The sequence below is a fragment of the Scophthalmus maximus genome, chromosome 5 (genome assembly GCF_022379125.1).
Source record: "Scophthalmus maximus strain ysfricsl-2021 chromosome 5, ASM2237912v1, whole genome shotgun sequence".
NCBI classification, from domain to species: domain Eukaryota; kingdom Metazoa; phylum Chordata; class Actinopteri; order Pleuronectiformes; family Scophthalmidae; genus Scophthalmus; species Scophthalmus maximus.
In genome coordinates this window covers 4,102,122-4,128,723 of record NC_061519.1, presented here as the reverse complement: position 1 = coordinate 4,128,723, position 26,602 = coordinate 4,102,122, and the positions used below count along the sequence as shown (strand labels likewise).

The 26,602-nt window shown below is 43.1% G+C and overlaps 1 protein-coding gene across 5 annotated transcripts in view; it reads left to right on the top strand.

Annotated features, from left to right (window-relative positions):
- trappc9 (trafficking protein particle complex subunit 9) overlaps positions 1-26,602 on the top strand; it is a 165,841-nt gene that overhangs the window by 55,830 nt on the left and 83,409 nt on the right. For all 5 annotated transcript variants that reach the window (XM_047332052.1, XM_035634488.2, XM_047332051.1 and 2 more), the window contains 2 exons: positions 2,211-2,329; positions 20,461-20,603. In XM_047332052.1, coding sequence (XP_047188008.1) covers positions 2,211-2,329; positions 20,461-20,603 — 262 coding nt within the window. The remainder of the gene's footprint in view (positions 1-2,210; positions 2,330-20,460; positions 20,604-26,602) is intronic.

Below are 26,602 nucleotides of genomic sequence, written 5' to 3'. Positions count from 1 at the left end.
CTCAAACATCCACGTATCTAAGTGGACTGTTGTCTATTAAAGTATCTGATAAGAACATTTGAGTTCCCTCTACTTTTGAATTTCTGGAGCTTTGCTCCTGGCATGTACTGTAGAGAAGTGACGAAAATGTAATGTAAGGGAACCTGTGCTTTTCTTGACTTTGCCTAGAGACAAAGTTTTTTCTACTTTTCCAATTTAGTCACAAGCCTCCCTGTTTTCTGATCTGCTCCAGTTTGCTGTATTCATTTGCTTTGCTGTGAATACAATCTCAACACCCCTCTGTCTTGACCTGTTGTTGTAAATTTAACATTATCTACATTGTCACAACATACGTCCATCAGTGCAAAACATAGTCATTCCACACACGTCATTCTCTGACTCCAACTCGCGACTCCCGACTCTTTTTAAGATAAACAAACACTTTTCTGTTTTTTTACCAATCTTGTATGTGGCTGTTATAGTCTGAAATTCTGTGAATAGATCTGTCCTGAACCCGATGCCCGAGCTGCTGTGAAGTCTGGTAATTTCCTATCTCTTCGGGGAAATTGCAGGGCTTTGCATCCTATTGACGTCAGAGAGCGATTTGATTTCTTTGACGTCAGACTGCGGGCTCTGGGCGTCATTTTTGAGTATTGTCTGAGTGGGTTGAAAGCAGCAGCCCCTGTGGTGGAGCCTAACACAGCCGCTGATAGTGCAGCTGCTCCTCTGTCTACAGACACACGATTGGATTTCTTATCTGAAGGTCGTGAAAATAAAATCTGCCATTTATTTTTTTCAGATGCTTATAGTAGATCCACGAATCCTATGATTGCAGATTCTTTTTTTTAATCATTTTAACATATTAAAAACTTAATTGCCTTCTCTGCATCTTCTCTACCATAAGTGGGTGAGTAGTACACTCACTGATACAATTATTACATTGTATCAATTGTCAGGTAGGTCTTTTTTCTATAAATGCAGATTTAGTGTGTATTTACTGCATTAACACTAGTGATGGAAATAATATTTTACTCCTTCTTTTGAAATATCAGTTGTTCAATCCCAGTGAAGAACCTTATATAGTACAAGGTAAACAATAGACTGCTTGAGGTAACAAAAATATTTGAGCATTTCATAGAAAATAGGCTTTTTTTCAAGGATATCGAAATTGAGAAAAACGTGCATCAATGGAACTCAGCGAGGGCTTGAAAGTAAACAGGAACAATCTCTGCTGTTGCAAACAGTGCCGTTGCCCCAACGTTTGTCGATGACTAACAAACTCTCCGTCAACACAAAGGCGTGTCCATGATTAACCATTATGAAGGTGAATCAGTGCCTCTATGAAAAGTATAACCATCATGAAGATTGGGTTTATTACAGCGCTGCAGTGCATCAATGGCTTTGTGCACCTGATGGACCTTCAAATGACTGTCCGCTAAGCCCCGTCCTCCTCTTCTGCTGTTGCTATGTCTGTCCACCATTACCTTATCGAATACATTTGTTGATAGTTCCACACCGTATGATTTTGTCAGCTGAAATGATTATTGTAATTAGCATAGTTGATTAGCTTAAGCCAATTAGTCTCAGCAAAAGTAAAACTTGCACGTTAGTGGTTGAAAATTCAGACTCCAGCAGGCCTGTATAAAAAAAGTGAAAGCAACTTAAAGATATGCACCTAAAGCAGCCTTTGCGTCATGCATTCACTTTTGCAAGAGATATAGATGTGTTTGGCACTGGTGCTGGAAGTAACCAAATAAGGAGTTGAACAGAGCAACTCTCATTCCCTTAAACTCTGAAATACGAAGAACAAGCACCTTTGCTCCCATGCTGTACGTGTTCCAGGGTTTTTTTTGTGATGTAACTCAATGTAAATAATAATTTAATTCGCCATTTATTTACCCTGAAGAGTAAATCAAGGTCACTGCTGCCTTACTGCTACTGCCAGACCAACAAATCTCCGTCGCCTAACCTTTATCATCAAGTAATTGTAAGATACAAAGGTTTTTTTGGGAAATGTTGGGAATCTAACTAAACAAGACACGGATGAAAGTTAGAGCTTCAAAAAAAGGTCATTAAATCACACAGAGCATCTCCTGTTAATATTTTGCACTTTGATTACTGTGATGCTCTGCTAGCCATTGTTTTAATGGAGGCCATGTCTCTGTACTCTGTTGTTGTTGTTGTTGTTGTTTTTTCTGCTGACTGTGTGATGCCACGATGTCTTTCCTCAGATGGGATCAGCGTGACAGGCCTGCCAATCTCCAGTCCGCTGCGCCAAGTCCTCAAACCCAGGACGGAGACCAAGACTGTCGGCAGTGAGTCTGGCAAAGCAGAGTACAGCCACATCAAGGTGAATGAGCAAAACCCTCCGTAAAATAGACAAAATAAATCCCTACTGTTTTGGTTTTTTTGCTCAGTCCTGGATCAAGATGCAAGCAGTTTTTTCCCCTTTTGTTTGTGTTTCCTGGCTTGTAGCATACGTTCTCAGGTTGGCACATTTAACCCTCTCACTCTGTAAACATTTGAAGAGATATATATTCAATATGTCTATCTCTTTGCAAAATTTGAGGTAAACTTTAGAAAATATTTAGAACCTAAGTTCGGATTTTGCTATACACTTATGGAAAGAACACAGAGTGTATTTGGCTGGTGTCTGTCCTTGGCTGCAGATGCACTCAGGACTCAGCTCAGAGCAACACAGGCACAGAAATGAGAGGGAGCTGTTTACAGGGTTCTTGTGTGAAAGAGGTAGTGTGTCTCAGAGGGGAAAGAGGTCAGAAGGAGAAGGAGAAGGCACTAGATTGAGCCGATCAGCAGGGGAGAAGGTTTCGTGGAGGACTCCTTGAATGAGTGAGGGCAAGAAACGGGCGGGCTGACCGAGTCCACCTGCTGAGGGTCATCTGTAGCACAACAGCCACACCAGCTGCGAGCGTGGTGGCTGCATTGTCTTACCTTCGACAGCCAGAGGAACCCCTTTCTCTTCTTTGTGAATCGCCAGGAGATGTTCAGATCAACTCTTGACAATGGGATGAACAATGGCAGACATAGCACAGGAGGATATTTCTTGTTAATGCTCAAAAGCTGCTGGGTTAGTGAAAGCCATTTGCAGAAAAGATCAAAATGACTGATTATCCTATAAATATATTGACACGATACTGCGGTTCTTCATGACTCCGGCTGCATGTCATTCTGCAAAATGTTTCGGGACCGATCAGATGCCTCCCTGGTTGGTGTTGTGTTATAGATAGAAGAAGAATCTAAACAAACCTCATGCAATCAAAATAGCGGAAATAGCGTACCATGTGTAAAGCAATGAAGGAGTGTTAAACCCTACCTTTAAAAAAATCCAAAATGAATTCATTTTAATCAAAGTAATTTCTAATTGTCCGGGTTTAAATAAAGAAACCAGTTTTAACAATAAAAAAATGCAAATCCGAGTTACCTTGGCTACTTTGCATACATTTTCTGCAAATAACTAGGGGTTTTGGTTTAAAATGATGAAAAGTCCAGATGAAGTTTAAGATTTTTGAAAGAAAAAAAATGAATGAGCAAAAAAACTAATTAGCTGCAGACAAATATCGCTTGGCCTTTTGGCCTTTTTTCCAAGTAATTTTCTCATTTTGTTCTCTCGAGCCATTAAAGCTGGATGGCATTTGGATTATGATGTAAAAAAAACAAACACCTGTGGAATAACAGTCACGCTTATCCTGCCCTGATAACAAAAACGGGGGGAGCTTATTTAAAGTTATTCACGGTGAATGTGTCCAAAGTTTAGTTTAGTCATACAGGTGAGAAGAACCACTCTGAAAGGAAATATAAGTAACATTAGTGTCTTCTTTCCTGTACTATCTTAACAGATTTAAAAACATCTGATATTCTGATGGCAGTAAAGAGTGAATTCTGCTCAGCATGTACGTGGTGATGCATTTGTTTGTGTTCTTACTTTACCGAATACAAGTCCTCCTTATGCCTTATAGTTACGTACACAATAAATTTCCCTTTGGATTCATTGCATTGCCTGTTAGATATCCAGTACCTATGCAGGGTTGGGAAAATGAAGCAGCCATTTTTTGGAGGCAAGCCGGGCATTTAAATCATCGGATAGTCTTATTAGAGGCATAGTCTGGGTGACAGCTCTGTGTTTCATCGCAGAACACGGTGTTGGATCCATTGTCAAATTAAAGCATATTACATAAGGACTCTTGTCTTGCAAGGATTCTGCCTTCAAGCAGGTTGTAAAGACGTGAGCTGTCTGCACTTTCATTTTGACGACATACTGTTGGATGGGAGACACCAGGGTTATTCATTTCACCGTGCCTGTTCACTGATTTTTCTGTGTACGATAGTAAATGTTGTTTTTTTTCCCCCGCTGCATGACTCATCGTCCTTATGTGCTGTATTGTTTCAGCTCTTTAACTCAGACCTTACAGCGCCCAGCGAGCACTTCATGTAGAATGGGTGGACGGGTGCAACATTGTTCAACATAAATCCACGCAAAGTTATGCAATACATCGTTAGGTGTTGTTTGCCTAGAGAGAAAAGAAAATAGCAACTTGGGGAAAGTTTTGATATAAGAAAGGTTCTCATGCACCAGGTAGAAAGACCTACAGTAAAGGTGTCACAGTCATTGTGGGAGCTGAGTGTGTAATGGTGCGTTCACAGCCTAACCCTAACCAAACTGTAGATGTAACGCACAGATATTGTGTAAAGGAAGCTTTCTAAAAAAAAAAATGTTGGCATTGAATGAATTCTAAATGACAAAGGCACTGAAGAAAAAGTTTTCCGCATTATAGAACGTTCCCTCCAAACTACACTGATCCTCAGACGGAGTCCTGATCTTCCAATTTTTAGCAGGATGTGCTGATGTGTTGCTCAAAGACATCTCAGCGAACACTTCAATTCCAGTTATTGCCACTTTTTGGAGCGATGTCTCTGCATGAGTTAGAGCAGTTTTTGTCAAGGCATACTGCCAGTTTTATGTGGACCTTGATTTGTCAGTGCCTGTGTGTGATCGAATGAGAGAGAATTTTTATTAGCTGCTAATAACAGTTTTTGGCCAGGAGGATGGACGGACAGATGCACCGGAGATTGAAAAACCTTCAAGCCAAACTTGCTGGCAGTGAAGCCGGGTGTTCCCTGCATATCTAGATCTTAGGTGGGCCAAATTAAGCTTGCGTTTAACCACCTAAACCAAATTAGGCCAATTTTCACTGCTCAGTTTTACTTTGAGTTTTGACAGATAGTTTCTTCCCCTTGTTTTCTATTTATGTGACCCCTGAGTGTCCATGTGCAATTCTCACAGTGGAACCTCTTACTGTACGATGAGTAAGTGCAATCAATCATGAATGATCTGTAATCGGCGCAGGAGGAGTCGACATGTTTATCTGACAGCCTTTTCATTCCTCAGTCTTAGCACCTTTTGCAATCCTCCCACCAAAATACAACCGCCTGAGAAATGTGTATTCTGGATCGGCCGCAAGGGATGGAGGTCCTGCCTCTCAGACTCGTCGGCTGTGCCGATTTATTTACACATTTTCAGTGACTCACCCCCATCGGTAGAGTGAAGGCACATCCACAACTTGGCGTCTTTGACACTGTCAGTTCCTCGTCTCACCTCATCACCGCACACGTATGTCTCATTCCACCTACGTGTCCTCCGTGCGATGCACATTGTCTCTGCGAAAATCGGTGGGTAACATCTACACTCCTTCTGTGACGGTCCACATTGGAGTATACGTGCATGTGGCTGTAGCGGCAGCAGACTGAAGACTTTTATTAGGATTTTTGAAGTCCGACTCCATCAGCCAGGGAATTCTTTGCAGTTTGAGTGACATAGTGAGGCTTAGAGGGAAAAAAAGAAGGGGGATATAGTAATCCCACCTTTCACTGTAAAGCTGTCCGGTGTGCAGTCCTGCTCATTCACTGGACAGATGTCATCCAGGGCATTTCAAGTGAATCTATGATATACAGAAATAGGCAGGGCCCCCTCGGACACACCCGGTGATTATCTTCAAAACACCAAATGTCGAGGGGGCCGCGGAGCTGCATCCAGTGCAATTTATATTCTCCCGTTCACGGGGCAATGGCACGGCAACGCAGAGATTGCTATTCGAATGTGGACGTGTGCGCTCCTCCGAGGCAAACCGTGTGAGAGAAGAGCGCACACAGGAGGAGGCTGCGACTGTGCTTCCTCCTGCTGGCGTCGGGGGTCGCAGAGTGCACAATCTCCTATATGACGTGCACCTCTTAACTCAGCCAAATATGAAATGAAATAGTCCAATTTCTGCAATGATATCCCTTACAGTGGCGCTCAAACTGAAATTGGTTATTTGGCTGGAACTTAGTGAGATGTGGAACTTCAAAAGTCTGAATATTAATAATTCAAATCAATCGTAAACCAAAATGAGGTTATTCCTTGCTTTATAGTTCGATACCACAACACAAGGTTGCTGCGTCATAAATTGCACAGGGTTTTATTTGTTTTTAGATTGCTGGTCAACATAAATCACTGTACATGTGCCAAGATATTAACCCTAAACGTGCTGGAGAAAAGGAAAATGGATTCATGCGTCAGAAAAGCCGATGTAAGCGTTTTCAGCAATGAGGCGCGCATCTGTGGTTGTGTGAAGTGAACCATGCGTCTAGAGAGGCACAAGCTGACACACACGCACACACACACGCACACACAAACAAACAAACACACAGTGTCAGGGGGTTGGGGGGGTGGTTGGGGGAGCAGATTTTCTTCAGGGCTAATCAAATCCAGTGGAGACAGGGGCAGAGTGAGCTGCCTGCCTGCCTGCCTGCCTGCCTGCCTGCCTGCCTGCCTGCTATTTTTAGAAGCCCAGCCCCGCCGGTGGCAGTTCGGCTCCCTTCACAGATACAGATCCCGGCTCGTGATACAGATATTTATAACTGCCACAGCTGTCTCCTCAAGTGTGAAACTGCAGCTGAACAACCAAAATGATTTTCTCTTTCTTGGCTCAGAATTAAAACTGTTCCATCTGATTTATCACACATATTTTTTACGAGGATGTCTTACACTCCCCCCCCCCCCATTGAATGCTAATGAATCTTAGTTCATCGCGGAGCAACTTTGCATGCACATGCATATGCTGTTAAACGACATATCATGTCTTTACGTGGAACATAGGTTTTACCTGGCTCTTCATATGCCTTCATGATGACTAAAGCATCTTGCAGGTTTTTGGTTTCATGTTTCATCTCTTCTGTCCCCACTGAGTTAACTTCTGCAGATGAGGCTGAACACACTTTTGCTTTTGGCCATTTTCTTTCTGTCAATATCTCCATAAGCATTGGATACATTCTAGATAATTCCCCTATCAACCTGCACAGGATTAGCAGATAAACAGTACCGGAGAAATGGAACATTCTGCCCCTTTGAGATAAAAATCGTTTATGTCTAAAAAGGTACACATCTTTAGGAGTTTGAGCCTTTGGAACTTTTAACCGAAGAATCAAATCTGAAACGGATGTTGAATCTTCACAAAGAGCTCCCCTGAAATTTGATATCATACAGTAAGGTATTTTTATTGGTCTTCTAATCTTCCAAAACATTGGGCTGCTGGCCCTGAGGAAAAATACTCCATCTTCTCGAGTGTATAATCACATAGCACCCAATTAGTCTTTTATTCCAACTGCAGATCAGGCAAAGAGTGAAGAAATGGATCAACCTCCACTTTGTTGGACCTAGCATTCTATATTAGTGCTTATTAGGTGTGCTATTGATGCCACGGGTCACTCTGGCTGTAAACAAATCAATAGTGTTTTATTGGTGTTTATTCAGCGTTGACTCCAGAGATACAGAGAGAGAGGGAGGGAGTGAGTGAGGTAAGTGTGGATACAAGCAATAGTTCAGTCAACCTAAGTACTCTTAACAGCAATATGACTGTCTACCAGCTGCCTGGCCTGACTGAAAGGGCGGGAAAAAAAGAATCCCTTTCCAAAAGGTTCAAAGCGTCACCAGGGTCATCTCGGTGCAGTTCTCTATTACAGAGCTGCTTCTCTTTTGTGCCATTTGAAACCTCCTCCTTTTGGGGATTCTGACAGCCTGGCCCTCTCGGTGGAAGCTTTACCCCTATTTAACAAAACTGTCTCCACTGACATCGCGGCGGGGGACAACAAATGGACTAAATATCCCATCCCTCCTCTCGGGACGAGGCGAGCTCTCCGCAGCACGCAGCTATCCGTCAATCTCTGTCTATTTTATTTGCCACAAGGTCCCCGGAAAGTTTCTTTTTCACAAACCAATTGTCATCGCCCGGACATGTCTGCGAGGAGGAGAGATGGGGAATGAAATAATCAAGAATAATCAAAAGGCACAATCATCATCAGGAAGGGCCCCTCCTCTCACACATGCACGGAAAACCAACACACCCTGAACTGCCACAGTCGCTGGGTGTTTTTGTTCCTACGAGCCATTTAATCTCCAAGCGTTAATTTACCTGTAGGCAACACACAATCCTCAGCGACTGAGGTTTCGAGTCTGCTGCTGCAAAACACAGCTGCGCCCCACCCGCCTTCATCTGTTTCAGTTCATCTGTGTACGGCCGCCCGTTGTCTTCAGGCTCCAACAACATGCAGCACATCTCCCTTGTGCCCTGGTGATAGATGACAGGAGGAAACATTAGGAGATATAGGAAGATGGATGGTGTTTGAGGTGGGGGATGTGTCGCTGAGAAGCCGATCGGGCTACGGAAACCTACAGGGATTGGTGGAGTTTTATTTTATTTTTATTTTTTTTAATCCCCTTCCATCCCTTTCACTGTTTTCTTCCCCTCGACAGAGAGGCAGCAAGGCATGCTCTTTCATGCTCCAGGTAGTAGTTCGATAAGCCCAAATGTGATTATGTGCTTCATTCTTTCTCAAGCAGGGTTGTCATTGCTCTCATGATAATGGAGTGTATAATTCACTCCATTCTTTCTGCAGAACGCCTGAAAAAGATTTGCGTGTGAGGCTTTTGATTATTCATCTTGTCATTAGAATATTTTGAAGGAAATGGCTCCTGGGTATCCAGAACTCACTAAATGAAACCTCCAATATTTGCTCATATGAGAAATGTTAATAATTGAGTAAAATTGCGAAAGGGCGTGCGCAGGGTGTGATTTGCCGGGGGGTTGCGTGGGATTTTCCCAATTTCTCGTCTACATATCCCCACCTCTGCTGGATGTTTTTATTCCTGATGGGGACTAAACGTATCCCCCATCTCAAAGTGGTCAATGCTACTTCACCAACAGACCATATAAAATACCTAAAACAGACATTTTGAAACAAAGTAAAGCGCTGTAATGTGAACAGTCTATAGTTCGATTTAACTATACAATCCGAGATGGACCGCCCACTGTCAGCGCTCGTAGGTGTGAGTGAGACAATAGACACTAATTTCCCTAATGATCCTGGTTTATTCAGCCTTGATCAATGTCACCAAGCATGAAAAAATTTGGAAGGGGGATTTAATTCTTGCATGTTTTGTTTTGTTGTGAACGTGTAACGGTGGTCCAGCCAGTTGTGTGCTTGCAGTGAAGTGTGCAAAACTCCCTTGCTGACGCACTAAGATGCTACAGTAGCACTCGCGAGTTTTAGCTGCCTTGGTAGTGTGTCCGCCTCCCATGACGGAGATCGGGGTGAACGAAGTTACCTCTACACATTATCGAGTCATCACCCTGTGCGTCTTGGGCGTGGGCTATATTTTAGACTGTACTTGCGACAGGCAGGGGCCACCTCGCTCTGCCAGCAACGTCTTCTCTTATTAAGCATTAAGCTCCTGCATCATGGATGTGCTCGTGTGTCAGACACAGAGAAGATGAGGCGGTGCTGTACATCTTGTCCCTGACGACCTGTCGCTGCTCCGTCAGCACAGATGTGCCACCGCAGGCCGCCCGTGTCTAACTGATGGCCAAATGATCTGGTCCATTAAGACCCTAACCCCGGGGACAGCTGAGTTTTGTATTCGCCTTCCTCATTAGTGTTCATGTAAAATGCACAACTCTGCGTTCGCTCCCGGCCAGCTTTTTATGAGCTGCGGCGAGACGGGCCGATTGGGAGAGCAACAGTCGGTCCACTGGTTTGCCTCGTGGCTCTTTAGACTTCAGTGAGATCTCTTGAGAGGGCTCTCCCTGTTCAAAGTGAGTAGTGAAAAATAAACTTTACCTTTGACTAATAATTTACTCTAAAGATGAAAGGTGAGGATGGACGTTTCAAGAAAAGAAGTTACTCTGCCTTGAGGAGGGCAGGAAATGTTGAAATATATTTACATAAAGTCAGTGTATATGTGGAAATCAAAGCAGCTGCTGGCATGTATCAATAAACTAGCTACATACATTTGACATGTATTATGTAGTTGACAGTTACATCAGGAAATCTCCAAAATGAATTGCATTGGGCTTTGATCCTTGCTTTTAGCTTTGGCTCCTTTACACTGGCAATGTAGATTCAGACTCTAAAGCTGGAGTGGTTGTTTTTAAGAGAGACCCCCATTAAACCACCCCGTAGGTCATTTGCGCGAGTGGCCTGTTACGACCCGTAGTTACCTTTTATTGTGAGGCTGCATACGGCGATCAGGTCAGTGAACATCACACCTTCCAGCAAATGCCCCCAAAACAACATGTTTACGAGTGACACAATGACCAAGCTCCGCAGTAACTATGATGGGAGATACGGAGGAAGTCAGGTGACACTGAAAGCAAAGCATGGCATAGCAACAAAGTCCTTGTAGGGAGCCTGTCAGGGTGGGTGGACTGGTTTACAACACAGGTGACAACTGCATCCTTTCTCATTGCAAACCAGCAGTCATCAAGATGGTTTTAATACCCTTTAACCTTAACAAAGTACTTACTTTTGTCCAATATATGATCTTTCCCTCAATCTTACCATGTTGTTTTTGTACCTCAAGCTCACCAAAGCTTTGCTATACCATTGTCTCAACACAAAACGGTTAGTTTGTTCATTTTTTGCGCATAATAGAGGTATTCTTTCAGGAAAAGCTCCAGCGCGTTGTATCTGGTCAAATGACCTAAGTGGTCGTTTAGGTTGCAGGACTTTTTCTTTTTTTTTTTAAGATACTATGCTTTAATGCTAAAACTATTAATTAAGTAATCAATGACAAACAGAAAACTACAAACTAAAATCTCAAACATCTCCTGCGTCTACTTCTAGTAGGATTTCAGTCACTTTGGACTTCATCCACAGGTTATGTCTTTATAGACTGTTGTCTGGACTTAAGCCATTTGAGCTCGTCTCTGTTGACTCTGGGAAATTGGCTCAGACATGTTTTATTCATGAATTGATTGATACATTAGATTAATTAATAATGAAAAATAAGTCTTATTTGCCACCATACTGGGAATGCATTGATATCCTGTACACATTGTATTTTAATCATACTAAGGTCGAAATGTAGCCAGGATGTACATTACTGTATTGTTGTTAATTTAACTTCACTTAAATAATAAATATCAGCCCAAAGATTAAATGTTCCCTATACCAATCCAAAATTATCAAAGAACTAGAAGACCTACAGTGATGCGTGCGTGCGTGGGTGCGTGCGTGCGTGTGTGTGTGTCTACACACACACTGTTACTGCTGGTGTGTGCAAGCCTGGTGGGTGAAATTAAAAAAGAATCAAGCATTTCATCATGCTTACTGGACTTGAATCCATGTGTGAAATCCAGCGAGCCAGGCCTAGCATGGCTGCATATGGCTGTCGCCTAGTGAACCGCTGGTGATCACATCACCCTCAGCTGCACCGCGGCCGGCCCCGACAGGGTGGTGTATATGCTGCCATGCTTCACCATCCACCACACATGCTTATTCTCATTTGACAGGTCATCATTGGTGATTTGCGTGTGTTCCTTTGTGTGAGTGTGTGTATCTGTGTGTGTGTGTGCGTTTGTGTGTCTGTATCTAAGTGTGGTAATAAATGTGTGTTTGTGTAAATGTCTGCTCATGCATCACTGCAATTCATCATTTCTTTTTGCATGCTTTGAAAGCTTCTGGCTTTCAGCTCTGCTTGTCCCATCTTTGATGCTGACTTCACATTTCCATGGTTGACTGGCTGTTGATATACTATAAGAACAGCAGCGCGGGGGGTCAGGGGTGATGTAAGGATTCTCCCTGCAGTCGCTCCAGCTGGTAAATGGTGTGACACCTGCACAGGGTTACATAAAACAGCAACCGTTTCATGTCTGAGGCACCCATGGGTCCTCTATTGATCTCTGATCTCAGGCGAAACAGAGAAATGTGTGTGTGTGTGTGTGTGTGTGTGTGTGTGTGTGTGTGTGTGTGTGTGTGTGTGTGTGTGTGTGTGTGTGTGTGTGTGTGTGTGTGTGTGTGTGTGTGTGTGTGTGTGTGTGTGTGTGTGTGTGTGTGTGTGTGTGTGTGTGTGTGTGTGTGTGTGTGTGTGCTCTTTGACAGATGCCACTCTCCCTTGACAAAATTTAGTGGTGCTGTTCATCCTCTCTTCCTTCCCCTTCATGACTCACAAGCTATAATCAGATTGGACCACTTGTAAGTGAATTAGTCAACACTCAGAAAAGAAATCAAGTTACTGCGGATGAAATGGCTCTTTTATAGTGAGAGTTTGCAGGAAGTACAGTATATGTATTTATGAGGCAGAGACACCTGAGTTTCCATATTGTACGTGTCACTGCCCACTTATCACCTCTCATCAAAAGGCTATTTACATTAGCTCTGACTTAATATACCTATTAGATAAAGGGCCCTAATTAGTATGCAAAAAGGACCCTAATCATCTTAGAGAAGATATTGTACAATATACAGTGCATGTCCTGATCACCTTTTTTCTGGCCTCAGTTGCAGCTAATAACAGAAGTATTCCATGTAATTTCTTTTTCCCTATCGTACCATTATTTACGTGATAATGTTTTTTTAATTGAACATTTCAGTTTTCATTAGAGTTCATAATAACAAAAATAATAAAATCTTCCACAAATGGTTAAGATTGTAGCCATAATATATGCATACAGACATTGTAATACAACTTTTTCAAATCAGTAGTTACAAAAGGCTGGACATTAATAACGGTACAGGTGATAAACATGTTCAAGGGCTCACCATGAACAAAGACATTGCTGCCTTTAGGATATTTTAATCAAAGCTCAGTTTTGAATCTGAAAGCACAGTTAGTGAAATGACTCCGGCCTCAGGTCTCCATCCTCCTCCCTCTTCAGTTCACAGTGACCATCAGATTTCCTGTCCAATGCAGCTAAATACAGCTGCCGGTGGGAATTCATGTCATGGCTCCCTTCACATTTTTTGGGGGCAATATTTTCTTTTACTATGCTCCACCTCCAATAATAACTTGAGTTTGACATCCCATAACCACCGTCGTCACAGAGTCCTCGTAGTTGGGCAGGTTGCTCACACACCTTATAGAATATATCCTGTCCTAATTGTCATATCAGAGGTAAACCCTAACTGCAGAGCATGACATTATAAACGCTGCGGGCAGAAATGTCAGGCCCATCATTAAGTGCGACGGCTTGGGGCTGTTGGCGAAAGTCTTCTGGTTTTGGAGCTGGTGAAGTGATTATACCGTGCTATGCAAACGTCACTGTGCCACACTCGGTCCTTTCCCCCTGTCAGCTATTTCGGTCTGCACGGAGCCGGGTGGTTACCGAGCAGTTCTAGATGTTCTAACCCCCCAGCAGCTGTCAAATCAACACCGACTTGTTCACGCCGCCCTCGCTCCTCATCGTCCAGCGATTATTGCAAAGTCATTACGCCATGGGGCCGATAGAGAGCATATTAGCTTTTATCAGCCCTCCTGCCCTCGTCTCGTGAATCATCAATTGCCAGCGAGCGCAGCCGAAAACACAATAATGTCGAGCTGTCTCAAGGACACAAATGCCATTAAAGTGCCCCTCAGACGCGAAAGCACAGACAGCGAGACGGATCCAAGGGAGGGTTGATGATCTACACTGATAAGCTTAGTATAAAAGCCGGTGGAGTGACCCCATTTGCTCATATTGTTGCGCGCATGTTGCATCGGGGTTTGAACCTTTTCAGAGGCCGTCACAGCAAGACATGTAATGGACAGGAGTGCGGGGCAGAAATGCTGGATTGCCGTTTCTCTCCACTTATCTGTGGAGACAGCAGACAGGGAGTGCTTCTTAATACTTTCTTATTTCTCCACCTCAGCGGGATATAGAGCTGTCATCAGGACGCTGGTTAACTTCTCACGTGTCTCCTGTTGTGGCCACTCCGTGGCTCCCGTCTGATTGACAGCCAGGTGTACATACGAGAGGCAGTCCCGGCATTAACGCTAAATGGACATGCTGCATCCAAGTGGCCTCCGGGCATTTCTCCTCTCCCTGCCACCAGGCAGATGTAGCCGAAGCGGGGGTCAAGCCTCATTTTAAGGACAATTAGGCACACAGACTTCCATCTCGTCTCTTCTTCAGAGTACACTCTGACCCCCTGTCTACCTGCCATTCAACCACCTGCCTGAGTTAAAAGGGAAAACATGTTGTTCAGCACATTTTCTCCCTTCAAAATAAGGTTAGAGAAATGCATGTTTTTGAAAGAAACCGACAAATTGAACCGACAAACGTGGGTTTAATGCCATTTCCAATTTGGCCGTCTGCAGGCAGATGATGGTGTTTCACACCAGTGCCTTTATTTTGGCTTTTGCTGAGACTGAGAAATAAAGTTTTTCGTGTTTTATTACCATTAACTCTGTGATAGTTTTCCCACCCTGCAACTGTCAAACAGAAAGCCAGTGGAAGAGGGAGACTTCAAAAGTGCAGTCTAGTCTGTCTGTATTTAAATCACCCTTATCCCTTAAATTGTAATATATTATTATTTGGACAAAATCTAATGAGGTACAAAGCAGCGAGTAAAAGCTTTGACAACACAAAAATAGACTTCATGATTTAAGTTAAGTCTGCTAGCTTGGCTTACCGTTATGAGAATCTCGGGAACATCGACAGATCCATACACTTACGTCAGGTGATAGTGTGCTCGGTCGCTGTTCTTTAATCTTGACCCAGGGTGGGTCTGTGGCCAGAACCACAGTATTTTATATGGGAGTGGTTTATGCTTATGTTTCATCATTTGAGGAATCAGTTGGATTTATTGCCAAATTTTTAAGCGTTTTAATTATTGCAATTGAGAGACTTGCCCTGGTTTCAAGTGGAATAGGTGAAACCTCTTTCTCCTGTGCACCAATCAGGATCTCGTGATATCTGAATGAAAATCTAATCAGAATCAGTATCAGAATTGACTTTATTGTCATTATAAGTACGTGCGACGAAATAAAAAATATGCTACTCTATGGTGCAAAAATACAAACCGCACAAATTGACTAAAAATGTGTGTGTAATGACTGTTAATGGTGTTCAGTATTTGTGTTTGTAGACCACTGTCAATCAAATTTGGTCAAACCACTTACACACACACTTCTGAAGAAGATAAGTGGAGTTTTTAGTGTTTCCTAGTGTATCTCTGACCCCAGAGCTGCAGGACCCAAACCCGTCATTATTATTGTTATTATTATTATTATCAATATTAATATCATCACCAATGATAACAACAACATCTTTTTATTTTTTAATTATAAGTATCAGTCTGGTAGAGATTAAAGCTGCGGTTGTACAACTGTCCTCTCTCTCTCTCTCTCTCTCTTCTCTCCTACTGTCTCTCCTCTCACCCTCTTTCTGCCCACCTCTCCTCCCTTCCTCCTCTCTCTCCTCACCCCAACCGGTCGAGACAGATGACCGCCCACAACTGAGTCTGGTTCAGTCAGACATTTCTTCCTGTTAAAAGGGAGTTTTTTCTCTCCACCGTCGCCGAGTGTTTTGCTCATTGTGGGATTTGTTGGGTTTTCGCTGAAATATTGACCTCACTATGTAAACTGCCTTGATACAATGTATGTTGTGATATGGCGCTATACAAACAAAATTGAATTGAATTGAATTGATTTTTGATCACACATAGCTATAAACTGTAGAACACTGTTGTGGTGTTACTCTTTTTTTGTCTTTCTTCCTTGTGCGCTGCACATTGACACAGACTGTTTAGTTTCAAAACAATGAAACGTGCTGCAAGTGTTTAATGAAGTTGGAAACTTGATTGTTTTGTTCGGCCTCAAGCAAACACAAAATGGATTTTAGCGCCTAATCCTGAATATATTTAAAGTAGTTATACTGAATCCTTTCCAAATTACACTCATGCCATTCAAAAAGTTTGGTGGGTACGATATGCATGTTATTTGCCAATAAAATGCCAAAAAATAATGACAAAGAGCATACATGTATACATGTGCCAAACTAAGCTAAACTGTCAAGGAGCTGTATTGAGTGTATGGTGATTAAATCAATATTGATCTTCTCATGTAATCCTCAGTCTGGTGAAATTTCTGAAATGTTACTTTAGGATGACCATTTTTTCGGTGCCAACAAAGCCTGGCTACTAGACCACACGAGCCGGTGTCATTTTGAGAGCCCCCTGTCGCAGCCGACCTGTCATTGTGAGGCCTTATCTCAGTATTCCTGTCAGGAGACATGTGGCCGTGCCATAATCTCCCCGGCAAGACGTGTCAGGATCTCCATCTCAAAGAGAGAAAGATTCAAAGAGCCCTCAGCTTTTCCCTCCTCTCTATCTTTTTCTGTTCTCCCGTCATGTGCGGGAGTGACAACACAGTCTGTGACGTTAAGCATTCACCTCTCTTTTCAAACTAATGCTGCGTCTGTTTGGATGGATGTGATGGATAGTCTTCTGAGGCTTTGTTGTGACACAGCAAAAAAAAAGAAAGAAAAGAAGTCAGCCTAATACAGAGTCTGCCAGCCATGTCACCTCTGAGATGCTTAAGTCACTAAGCAGCCAAAATAATAAAGGCCAGTGTTTTTGCTACTATTGTTCAAACATATTTGTATCAGCTTTAGGGTTTATAGATTAGTGACGATGTGAAAGAAACACATCCCTTACTTACCAATACATCACAAGCACCAAACATTCAGAGAGTTTTCAAATTGTGGAACACTGTTAAAGTGGCTTGCAAAAGTGAACAAGCCACCAAAGCAGACTGAAAACTTTAGTCATGTAGGCCATTTCATTCCAAGAGGCAGTGGGATGAGGTTGCAGCCTATGTGAAGAATGTGAAGATAAACCACTGGACATGAGTTAACAATTAAAACAAACCATTAAGAAAACAAAGTAATTGAGACCGGCAAAACGTTGTATCGTTTTTGTTGTTAAAGGATATTAGTTATTATTTTTCCTGTTCATTTATTGACCACAAGCTACAAGACATTACCTTAAAAAACATCTTGAAAAAATGATTGCGTATCTCCGGTAATGGGTGATGGTGAATGCCTCGACTGAACTGTTAACCTGGGAATTCAAACTAATCCTGTTGTTTGTATGCGGTGTCGGCATTTGTGGCAGTGTGCTACTACTGGCCTCCTCCACCTAACACAGTCAGCTCATTACAGCAAAGGCTTATTTTTATCCCAGTGTGATTGAAATAGGGCCCTGAGGAGAAAGGCTTGAGCGGAGAAAAAGGAGGAGGAGGAGGAGGAGGTCGGGGTCAGCCCCAGTCTGAAAAGGGAGTCGGGGCACACAGCCGCTGTTTGGCACCGTCGCTGAGACAATCACTGTTCCTCAAGAGGGTCATGGTGAGGCCATTAGTATCAGACTGCCAGCGTCAGCCTCACACTGCTGAGTGCACCACAGCCACTGACTGTTCAAAAGACAAACACTTAAAAAAAATATGTCTCACTATTAGAAATCCACAATGTTAATACGATTATGTCAGAATATACCAATACACCACTGTGGTCACCCACTGAAATCGTGTGGCTCTTTTCTGTACATTTAATGGCTTTTTTCGGTGGTGATAGCAGATCTTAGACGATAACAAACGGGAAGAAAACAACAAGTGGAGGAAACATTGTTCTAGAGAAATCATTCCGCAAACTTGAACAGAGTTGGCCTCCAACCAGTGTCGCTGCTCAGCAAATCTGAGTGATTTCAGTCAATCGATACAAATGAGATTCATGTCGGCGCGCTGGTGCTTTCATTCTGTTGCCGGCGCAGCATGAGTCTCGTCTCTCGCCCGCATCTTGAGGCTGCTGCTGTTTTTCATGCACATCCAAAGCAGACTGCCCTTCCAGGCAAATGGGGGGGGGGGGGGTTATCATATTCACAGAGGATATCAAGATTTTCATTCACAGCCTTTGCATCAAGCCTTATTACCTGTTCCATTATGAGGACAGTCTTGCTCTTTGAAAAGAAGCATGCTAATGCTGATGATGTTCAAGTCAGTTTCTTTACAATAGCGAATGATATGAAGTTGTGTTCAATTCTTTTTCTGCTAAGAAAAATGTGTTTTACCCATTGTTGCTTAACCTGCGTGTTTGAGCTTTTTGAATCTTGTAAGTCGACACTTAAAGGCTGCTTTTTACATTCATTTACTGAGTGGGGGGAGTTTCTCTATACTCACTTACTTTAAGATGTGTTCATGCTGTATGACTTGCTTGGATGTTTTCAGGAGAGACATTTTGTATCCAGCAGGAAAAAAAATCGAAATTAACATTATTTATTAGCATTTTCCTAGATTCAGGATTTTTTTTCTTCGTTTAGATGATGGTTGATGTATTTTTAAGAAGAATAAGTTGAAGAAAGGCAATTGAACATTTTTGTGTGAAAACCATATCAGGCCCCTTACCCTTTTTTATACATGTTTTAGAACATTATCTAGAGCCAATATTTAATGTCCATTATGGAACTAAAATGTGTATTAATAACTAACAAAATCCAATCATTGGAACAAAAAAAACAACCGAAAACGACAAGCACAAACCCACTTATGGGAATCAAATTTAAAGAAAGAAGACGTCACCGAAAGAAGAGAAAAACAAAACAAAGCCAAAAGTGGACCAAAACATATAATCAGATACTTAAAAACCAATACTTAAAAAATATCATCTAGACATTATCTAGAGCCAATATTTAATGTTCATTATGGAACTGAATGGTGTATTTGGGAGATATTTGGTCAACATTACAAATCATTCAAACCGCTTCCTGGTTCTGCTAGAAGTAATGTCAGGGGATCACCAAAGTAAGAAGGATTCATCCTCTGGCTACATATAATGCTGTGCCAAATCAATTTATTAGATAATGAGATAATTTCACCAGATATTTGAACAATGGGGCGTGCTGTTGTTACCAGATGAAAAAGTTAAGGGATCACCAAAGTAATTAGGTTCCATCCTCTGGGCATCCTGGACGTCTGAACATGTTCTCTTGGCAATCCATTCCATTGTTATGGAGACGGTTCACAACCAACAAAAAAAACAAACAACAACAACACATTCAATGATAAAACAGGGGGGTGTATATCCCTGGATGAACAGATATTAAATGGGTTCTTTCTTGGCCCAAGTCCCATCCTTCCACCACGTTTTGTTGAAATCTTTTATGTCGTTTTTGCGTAATCCAGTTGATGACAAACAAGGATCCACCAACCACACACATAGACAGGGGTAAAAACATAACTCTCTTGGCACAGGTTAAAGAAACGAAACAAATGATACGGTCATGGCGGTGCGAGAGGAAAGGTGAGACTTCACCAATGTAGAGGAAGAATAAACAGACAAACATGGAAATATACATGTGAATTAAAGCCAATTCAGCTGAAGTGAAAGTTTAGCATTCAGGTGCCTGGTCAACAATAATAATGATCTGATCTAATGATTTCATCTCTCTCTTCAGTTTGCTATATGCTCCCATCATTAGCTGGTAATAGGCCAGACGTCTAGCCAGCAGCCTCCGAATCATTCCACTTTGGCTCTGGATAAAGAGTGAAAACAATCAGGGAATAAGTGAGATTTGTTCTGGAAAGGCACCGCCCGTGGCTCCATCAGCAGTATGCGGAGAGATGATATATGCCACATAGGGAGAAAAGCGGAGCCTTGGACGCTCCCTTTGCCCCACACTTCAGCCCATCGCCTGAGTCAGCGAGCACTCCCTCACCATTAACTTCCTCCGTCCTTTGCCCACTTGGCCGCTTGTCCCGTTCCTCCACAAAATATATGTCTGGGTAGTTCTGTGTGTCCACCTCGTCTCTGTTCCTGTGGACCACGGCCAGCAAAGCCCCGACCTCCTCCACCACCCTCTCCTCTCATACTGTTTTAGGACGTGACATATTGATTCTGAATCAAATGTTTTAGGAACCAACAATCCCCCCCCCCCCAGGCTTCCTCACCAGTATGCTTCCATTTCATTAAGCGGCACAGTAGCTACTGTGATGACCCATCTGAATCCATTGATCTTAAAAACTGAGCTGTTTCGCTGATGGGATGGCAGCACACAACATGCTGAATGGGACCTCTGACCCCAATCACTCTCCAGTCTCTTTTCGGCTGAATCAGCCCTTTCATCCAGTGCACCGAGGAGCATCTTGATCTAAATGTTTGTCCCCCCCTTGTTGTGTTGCAGACTTTGGAAGCAGTGTTGAACTTCAAGTACTCCGGGGGAGCGGGCAAAGTGGAGGGCTACTACAGGGAACTGGCACTGGGAGTCCATGTGGACGTGGAGCCGTCTGTGTTCTTCACCAGAGTCAGCACCCTCCCTGCCACCAGGTAACCCTCGCAGTGATGCATTTGCTCTGACAGGTCTGAGTGTTAGTGGTTTCTGTTTAATGTGAGCTTTGAGCTGGAAAACACTAAATATAAATATCCTCACCAATACTAGTACTGCACTCGGTAGAGCACACACCAGATAGCAGTCATAGATATCAGTCCCCTAAATATGCCTAATTTTCTCCATCAAGATTTCAAGATTCAGTTTAGTAGATGATGAGATGCTTCACTGGATAAGTGACCAATGGGGCGTGCTGTTGGTACTTGATGAAAAGTTAGAGGATCACTTAAATGGTTTCTGGGCATCCTATCCTGGACATCAGTACAAGTTTTCATGGCAATCCATTCAATCGTTATGAAGACATATCACACTCCGTAGAGCTCACACCTCCACCAAGGCCCAACTGTCCCCTCTAATTTAAACAAGCCGCACCAAGTTGCACACACTCCAGGGATACCAGTCCCCTTAATATGCCGGATTTTTATCAAGATTTTCAGGGTGCGTTAACGTGCCTACTTTGCCTATTTACATATCCAGTATACGCTATGCAACATAATCTTTTGCTAAGTGTTTTGTTTCTGTCCAGCTGACAGATTTATGTCCATTTTCACTCTAGTATCTTCATTAGCTAATCAATACTTTTGTCTGTTTGTCATTTTGGGCCGGACCACTGATGCATAGGGGGATGATCTGAGTTGTTATGCTGAACAAATGGACACGTCACTTATGAGCAACCCTTTGGAAAATTTGAATGACGCACTCGATTTGTTTACAGTATGAGCGCTCCTCTTGTTCCGTAGGTACATTTTTTTTTCCAAAGCTCTCGTAAAAACTACTCCCATTATCCTTCACGGTACACAACCTGAACCCTTGCAGGTCGCTAGTAAACCGCTAGAAGGCAAACTGGATAGTTGGACTGGGATAATCTCTGAGGAAGTCCAACAGAGCTGCCACATTAATATATATTCATTCTTTCTCACCAGTGTTTGGCGAGCCGTTGCTCTGTTTTAGTCTAATTACTTTTCTTCATTGTGGGTTAGTGAAACAATGCTTTCCAAATGGTAACAGTGCAGAACTCGCCGAGAGGTACTTTTAATCTAATGAGCCCACACACGTGCCCAGGAATGGTCCAACCATTTAAACGCGGTCATTTTCACGTAAAATTATAATGCTACTCAACCTTCAGTGAAGTACCACACGTGCTAAGGAATATTTCTTGTTGCTGCAATTGGTGATAAATCTCAATGCTTCAGCTTCATTTTATCTGGCATATGATACCACTGCTATTTACTTTTCTCTCTTGATTCAGTGAACAGATATCGACCTTCCCTCTCCAGCAACTCACTCGCTGTTGCATTATCCCTATCTAAACCAGACTTAGAAATGGATATGAAATGCATTTAAACTCTTGTGCTGTAGACACACACGCCGTGTCTCGCTTCACCCCATGTCTCAGCTTCCCGAACCCTCATGAAGAATCTCCCAAGCGAAGGGAGGACAGATCGCAGGCGAGTAATGGCCACTTGAGGTGAATCATTAGCTGTAATAATATCTGCAGTTGAAGCCATCCATCTTGGCTCCGCTCTGATAGATATGCCGCAGCCGCTGCTATACCATCACCCTGTCATCGCGGCCCCCTTCTATCCTTACCTCTACCACACCCATAGCACTTTCTGCCTCATCTCACTGGCACACAGCGTGTAAAGGCTCTCGACCGAAACTCAGAACGTTTTTTTATAGCTCAGTATCACATTTAGTGGCTCGATGGGCTTCACAGGCCCATCGAGGGGTTCTTGACGCTACCTGACCCCTCAAAGAACACAAGTGATAACTATCTGAAAACCTTTACGCATGAGTGAAATGGAAGGCTCCTCATGAGAGACGTCCATTCTATGGATGCTCAGGATTCCAATATAGGTGCTACAGGTAGGGATTTAAAGGGAGGTAGACCTCTCTGGCAAATTGATAAATATTTGACTTGTCTTGACAGCGATTGAATATACTGTGCAGTATACTGCACTGGATAATAATATACACAGTATAACAAATGTTATATTTTTTTAACTGGATTAAAGTATGTGAATGCTTTAAACACCCTCAACTATATGACTATAGGCATAATAACTGCTTTTTTGAGTTGTTTGAGGTCCAGTCAGTACTATTTTGATGTTAGAGGATCTCTATCGTCATGGTTACAGTAACAAACATATGGGTAAGGTTAAATTTATTAACTTGTTTTAACATGACAAGCGGACAACATTGATCCACCTCAACCTCCTCCTGACGTGAACTTTGTCGCTCTTTGTGCAGTGTCACCTCACTTCCTCCTTTGCTTCCGTCGTATTTACTACTGCTACAACAGGTTGACTAACAATTAAATATTACTATGGGTAATGTTCTCCATAAAAAATGGACATAGTCACCAGGTCACGGAAAAGTAAAGCCGAAGGTAGTGCTTGAAACCCGTATTCTCTGGAATCACCAGCAGAGGGCGGCTCCCTGGTTGCAAAAAGTAGAAGTCCATTTCTATAGAAGTCTATGAGAAAACCACTGTACTTCTCCCTTGATTTACGGTGTCAACTCTAGTTTCAAGTCTTCTTCAATAGAGCATGATATAGGGGCATGGATACCGTGTCATTGACTGCTAGTACCGTCCAGTAGGTGCAGGTTGCAGGTTTTAGGAAGACATGCGGCAGATGAGCTCTAAGTCAGGCCCTCGCCTGCTCCTTCTGCTTTCCAAAAACCAAGATGGCGCTGGCCAAAATGCCCAACTCGACGCTTCAAAACAGCTATTCAGAAACCACCGGTTTACATCATGATGGGTTTGGTATTACTTGGTCGTAATAAGCTCCTTGCACAGGCGACGAATATAAGATTTTTTTTTTTACACAGGATGGCAGTCTGTTCTTTGACTTTAAATGAGGATACCAAACTAGTAACAAAATATTTAATGAAATTCATATCTGAGTCGTGTTCCAGCAGTGACATGTAGATCAAGGTTTCCCTCAAACATTGGTGTTTCAGAAATATGGATGTGAGTATAAAGTGTACTTTCCTGTGTGTGTGTGTGTGTGTGTGTGTGTGTGTGTGTGTGTGTGTGTGTGTGTGTGTGTGTGTGTGTGTGTGTGTGTGTGTGTGTGTGTGTGTGTGTGTGTGTGTGTGTGTGTGTGTGTGTGTGTGTGTGTGTGTGTGTGTGAGACAAAGAGATGAGTCATGACTTACAGTAAGTGAATATCTGCTCACTCAGACATTAGATACTTTGCGAACGATTTAATAAAAGCCGTACACAGATCTAATGTTGATACTCTTAAGCTTCGTACACACACACACAAACACACGCGCACACATGCGTACAGTATTTGTCAGGATGTCCTTTGATTTCTCCCTCTGGAGACATTAACGTCCTCTCACACACACTTTACTTGTTGAGATAAGCACTTGGCTTGTGAGTTAAAAGTGTGTTGGAAGTGGACGTTCGACATCTCTTGGTAATACATTGACTTATCCCTTAGATCTGTTTTTGTGTTTTTGTCTCTTTCACCCTCCTCCCCCACCTCCACTCCTCCTCTGCTTATCTATTCACCCACTTCTACATAGAAACCTACATACATTTACTTTTCGACAGTCCTTTTCCCTGTTCCCTCACGTCCTAATACATGCATTAGTACAGTCGCTGCTCACATTAATAGAGAGGAATATTAAAATATATATATTTTTTTATTCTCCTTTAGTATCGCTCATCCTTTCTTTTCAATGTCACAAAAAGAGGAACTAATTCATCTTAAACATGATCAACACGTTCTACTTCATCAACACTGATGGCCTGGGGATGTCAGCTAGAAATAGATCAATATATCCAGACACCAGGGGGAAAATTAAGGGGGCAGCAACCCCCACCCCCTCGTTATTTTTCTCCCCCTTCACTCCTGTTAAAAGCACTGCTCTCCCACCCGTGACATACTGCCGCTCTGGTAATGGAGTGGAGACGCGCCTAGAAGCTTCTCCCCAGCTGACATTCTCCTGGGGAGGCGCAGAGTCACGAGTGCAAACGCACAGCGCATATGGCCTCTTTTTTAATTCCGCGTTTTTTACAGGCCGCATATGCTGATCGTTCCCCTCATGATCCTGTTTATGATCCACAATATTGACTTTATCACCAGAGCGCCGTAAAATGTCCCCTCATTATGGTTATGCAAACAGCAGTTATTACACTGTACCATCATGCGGTTTTGCAGTAGACGTAGGGAAATGTTCTCAACGGCACAGACCAGATCTGTGTTGTTGTCGTCAACAGGCTGGAGGTGGTTACGTAAGATACAATCAAGGCAGCCAGTGGATCTGAGGTGTGTGATCAGGCTTCGACGGCGTCCATCATGGAACCTGCCACCTTCAGAAGGCTGCATGGGGGTGTCAATCACCTTCATGACAGCTGTTGTGCAGGAAAGATTCAGGCAGGAGCCGGTGATTTTTCTGAAGAATCTGTGCTTCTGCCTCCGCCACTTTAAGGACAGCGCAGAGCTTGTGTGTGTGGTTCTGAGTGCACTGTTGACCCTGCTCTCAGCTGATAGTTGGCACAAAATGGGGTTCAGCTTCGCCTCACCGTGCTCCTCCTACAACTGGGTCAGGGAAGTGTCCAACAGGGGCAGGCAAAGTGAAATCACATCGCCTCAGGGAAACGCAGCTTCAGAAAGATGGAGCTGCGTCCCTCCCTCTGTCACGCCGTCACACTTCTTTCTGTCTCGTTCCTCCTCTTTCTCCCCGTGTTACCCCACTGTCCCTCTGCCCTTTTCTCTTTCTCTCTTAAAATTCCAGCTTTGCGGCTTGTTGTTGAGCTGAGAGCTAACACGCTAGCGAGTCGGTAACATGCGGCAGCCAGCTGTAATAGGTGCCGACTGAAAGTCTTGGCTTATTAATTGAGCAGTTTGCTAACATTGAGTTTATTCTTTTTTTATTGTACAAAATTGACATTCAATTCCAGCCGCCTCCAGACCGCGCCCACAAATTTGTGCAGCACCAAAGTTGAACTGGATGCAGACTTTCGTTTCTGTTAAAGTTACTTGTTTGGTCTCTTTCTTTTTCCTCCATCGGCTTTTTACTTTTCTTACTTCTCCTCTCACTGGTCCTCTGCTTCCCCTTCGCTTTCTCGTGCTCCAGGTGGAACCTCTCCCCGTGTCCATCATATTGTCTCTTCACTCACTTAAGTTCTTCTTCTTCCGCCTCCTTTGAACTCTACTATTCACTTCTGTCTCTCAGATTCGGTCCCCACCTTGTATGTACAGTACAGCAACACAGCTTATAGCGCAGCAGTACAATCCACCGTGCCATCTCCATCTGTCCTTTTCATCTCAGTCAGTTTTTACGCTCCTGGCCTCGCTTCAATCGTGCCTCTCATTGCTTCTTTCATTACCGCTTTCCACATCTCTCTTTGCCTTCTCTCTTACCAACTCTTCTGCTCCCTTAGGATATATTTACCCTTTTTTTTTTTTTTTTGCTTACAGCATCTCTTTGCTGCAATACACAGACCCACCGTTTCTCTCTTAGTCTTGCTCTCTCACTTGTTCTACCCTGGGGAATCAATCCATCTAAAGGCTTTACTGGGACCGTAATACATAAAATGTAACGACAGGATACGGTAATGTCATTTCCTACAATCTAAATTCCCTTTCCAGGGAGTATGAACGGTTCCACTCTTTGCTGTGAGCTCCGTCTTTTACCTCTTCTTTTTATGTTTACTGCACAATTCAGTCTCTTGGCACGCAGGGGAACCTCTTCAGGGGCTAGTGCATATGTAAGGTGACAGATGTGTTAAGAGTTCGAGTAACACAGAGCGTGGACGTGTGAAATACCCACTGATCCATACTTTATAGAGACCTGTTAAAATCCCATTTGCTCAACATTATGTCGCCCTGGAAAAAAAACAACACATTGCTCTGCTGGGGGGAATGAACTGACCCTCCTCTGTGTTTTTATGAAAGTGCATCCTGTGTGTCAGTGGCTA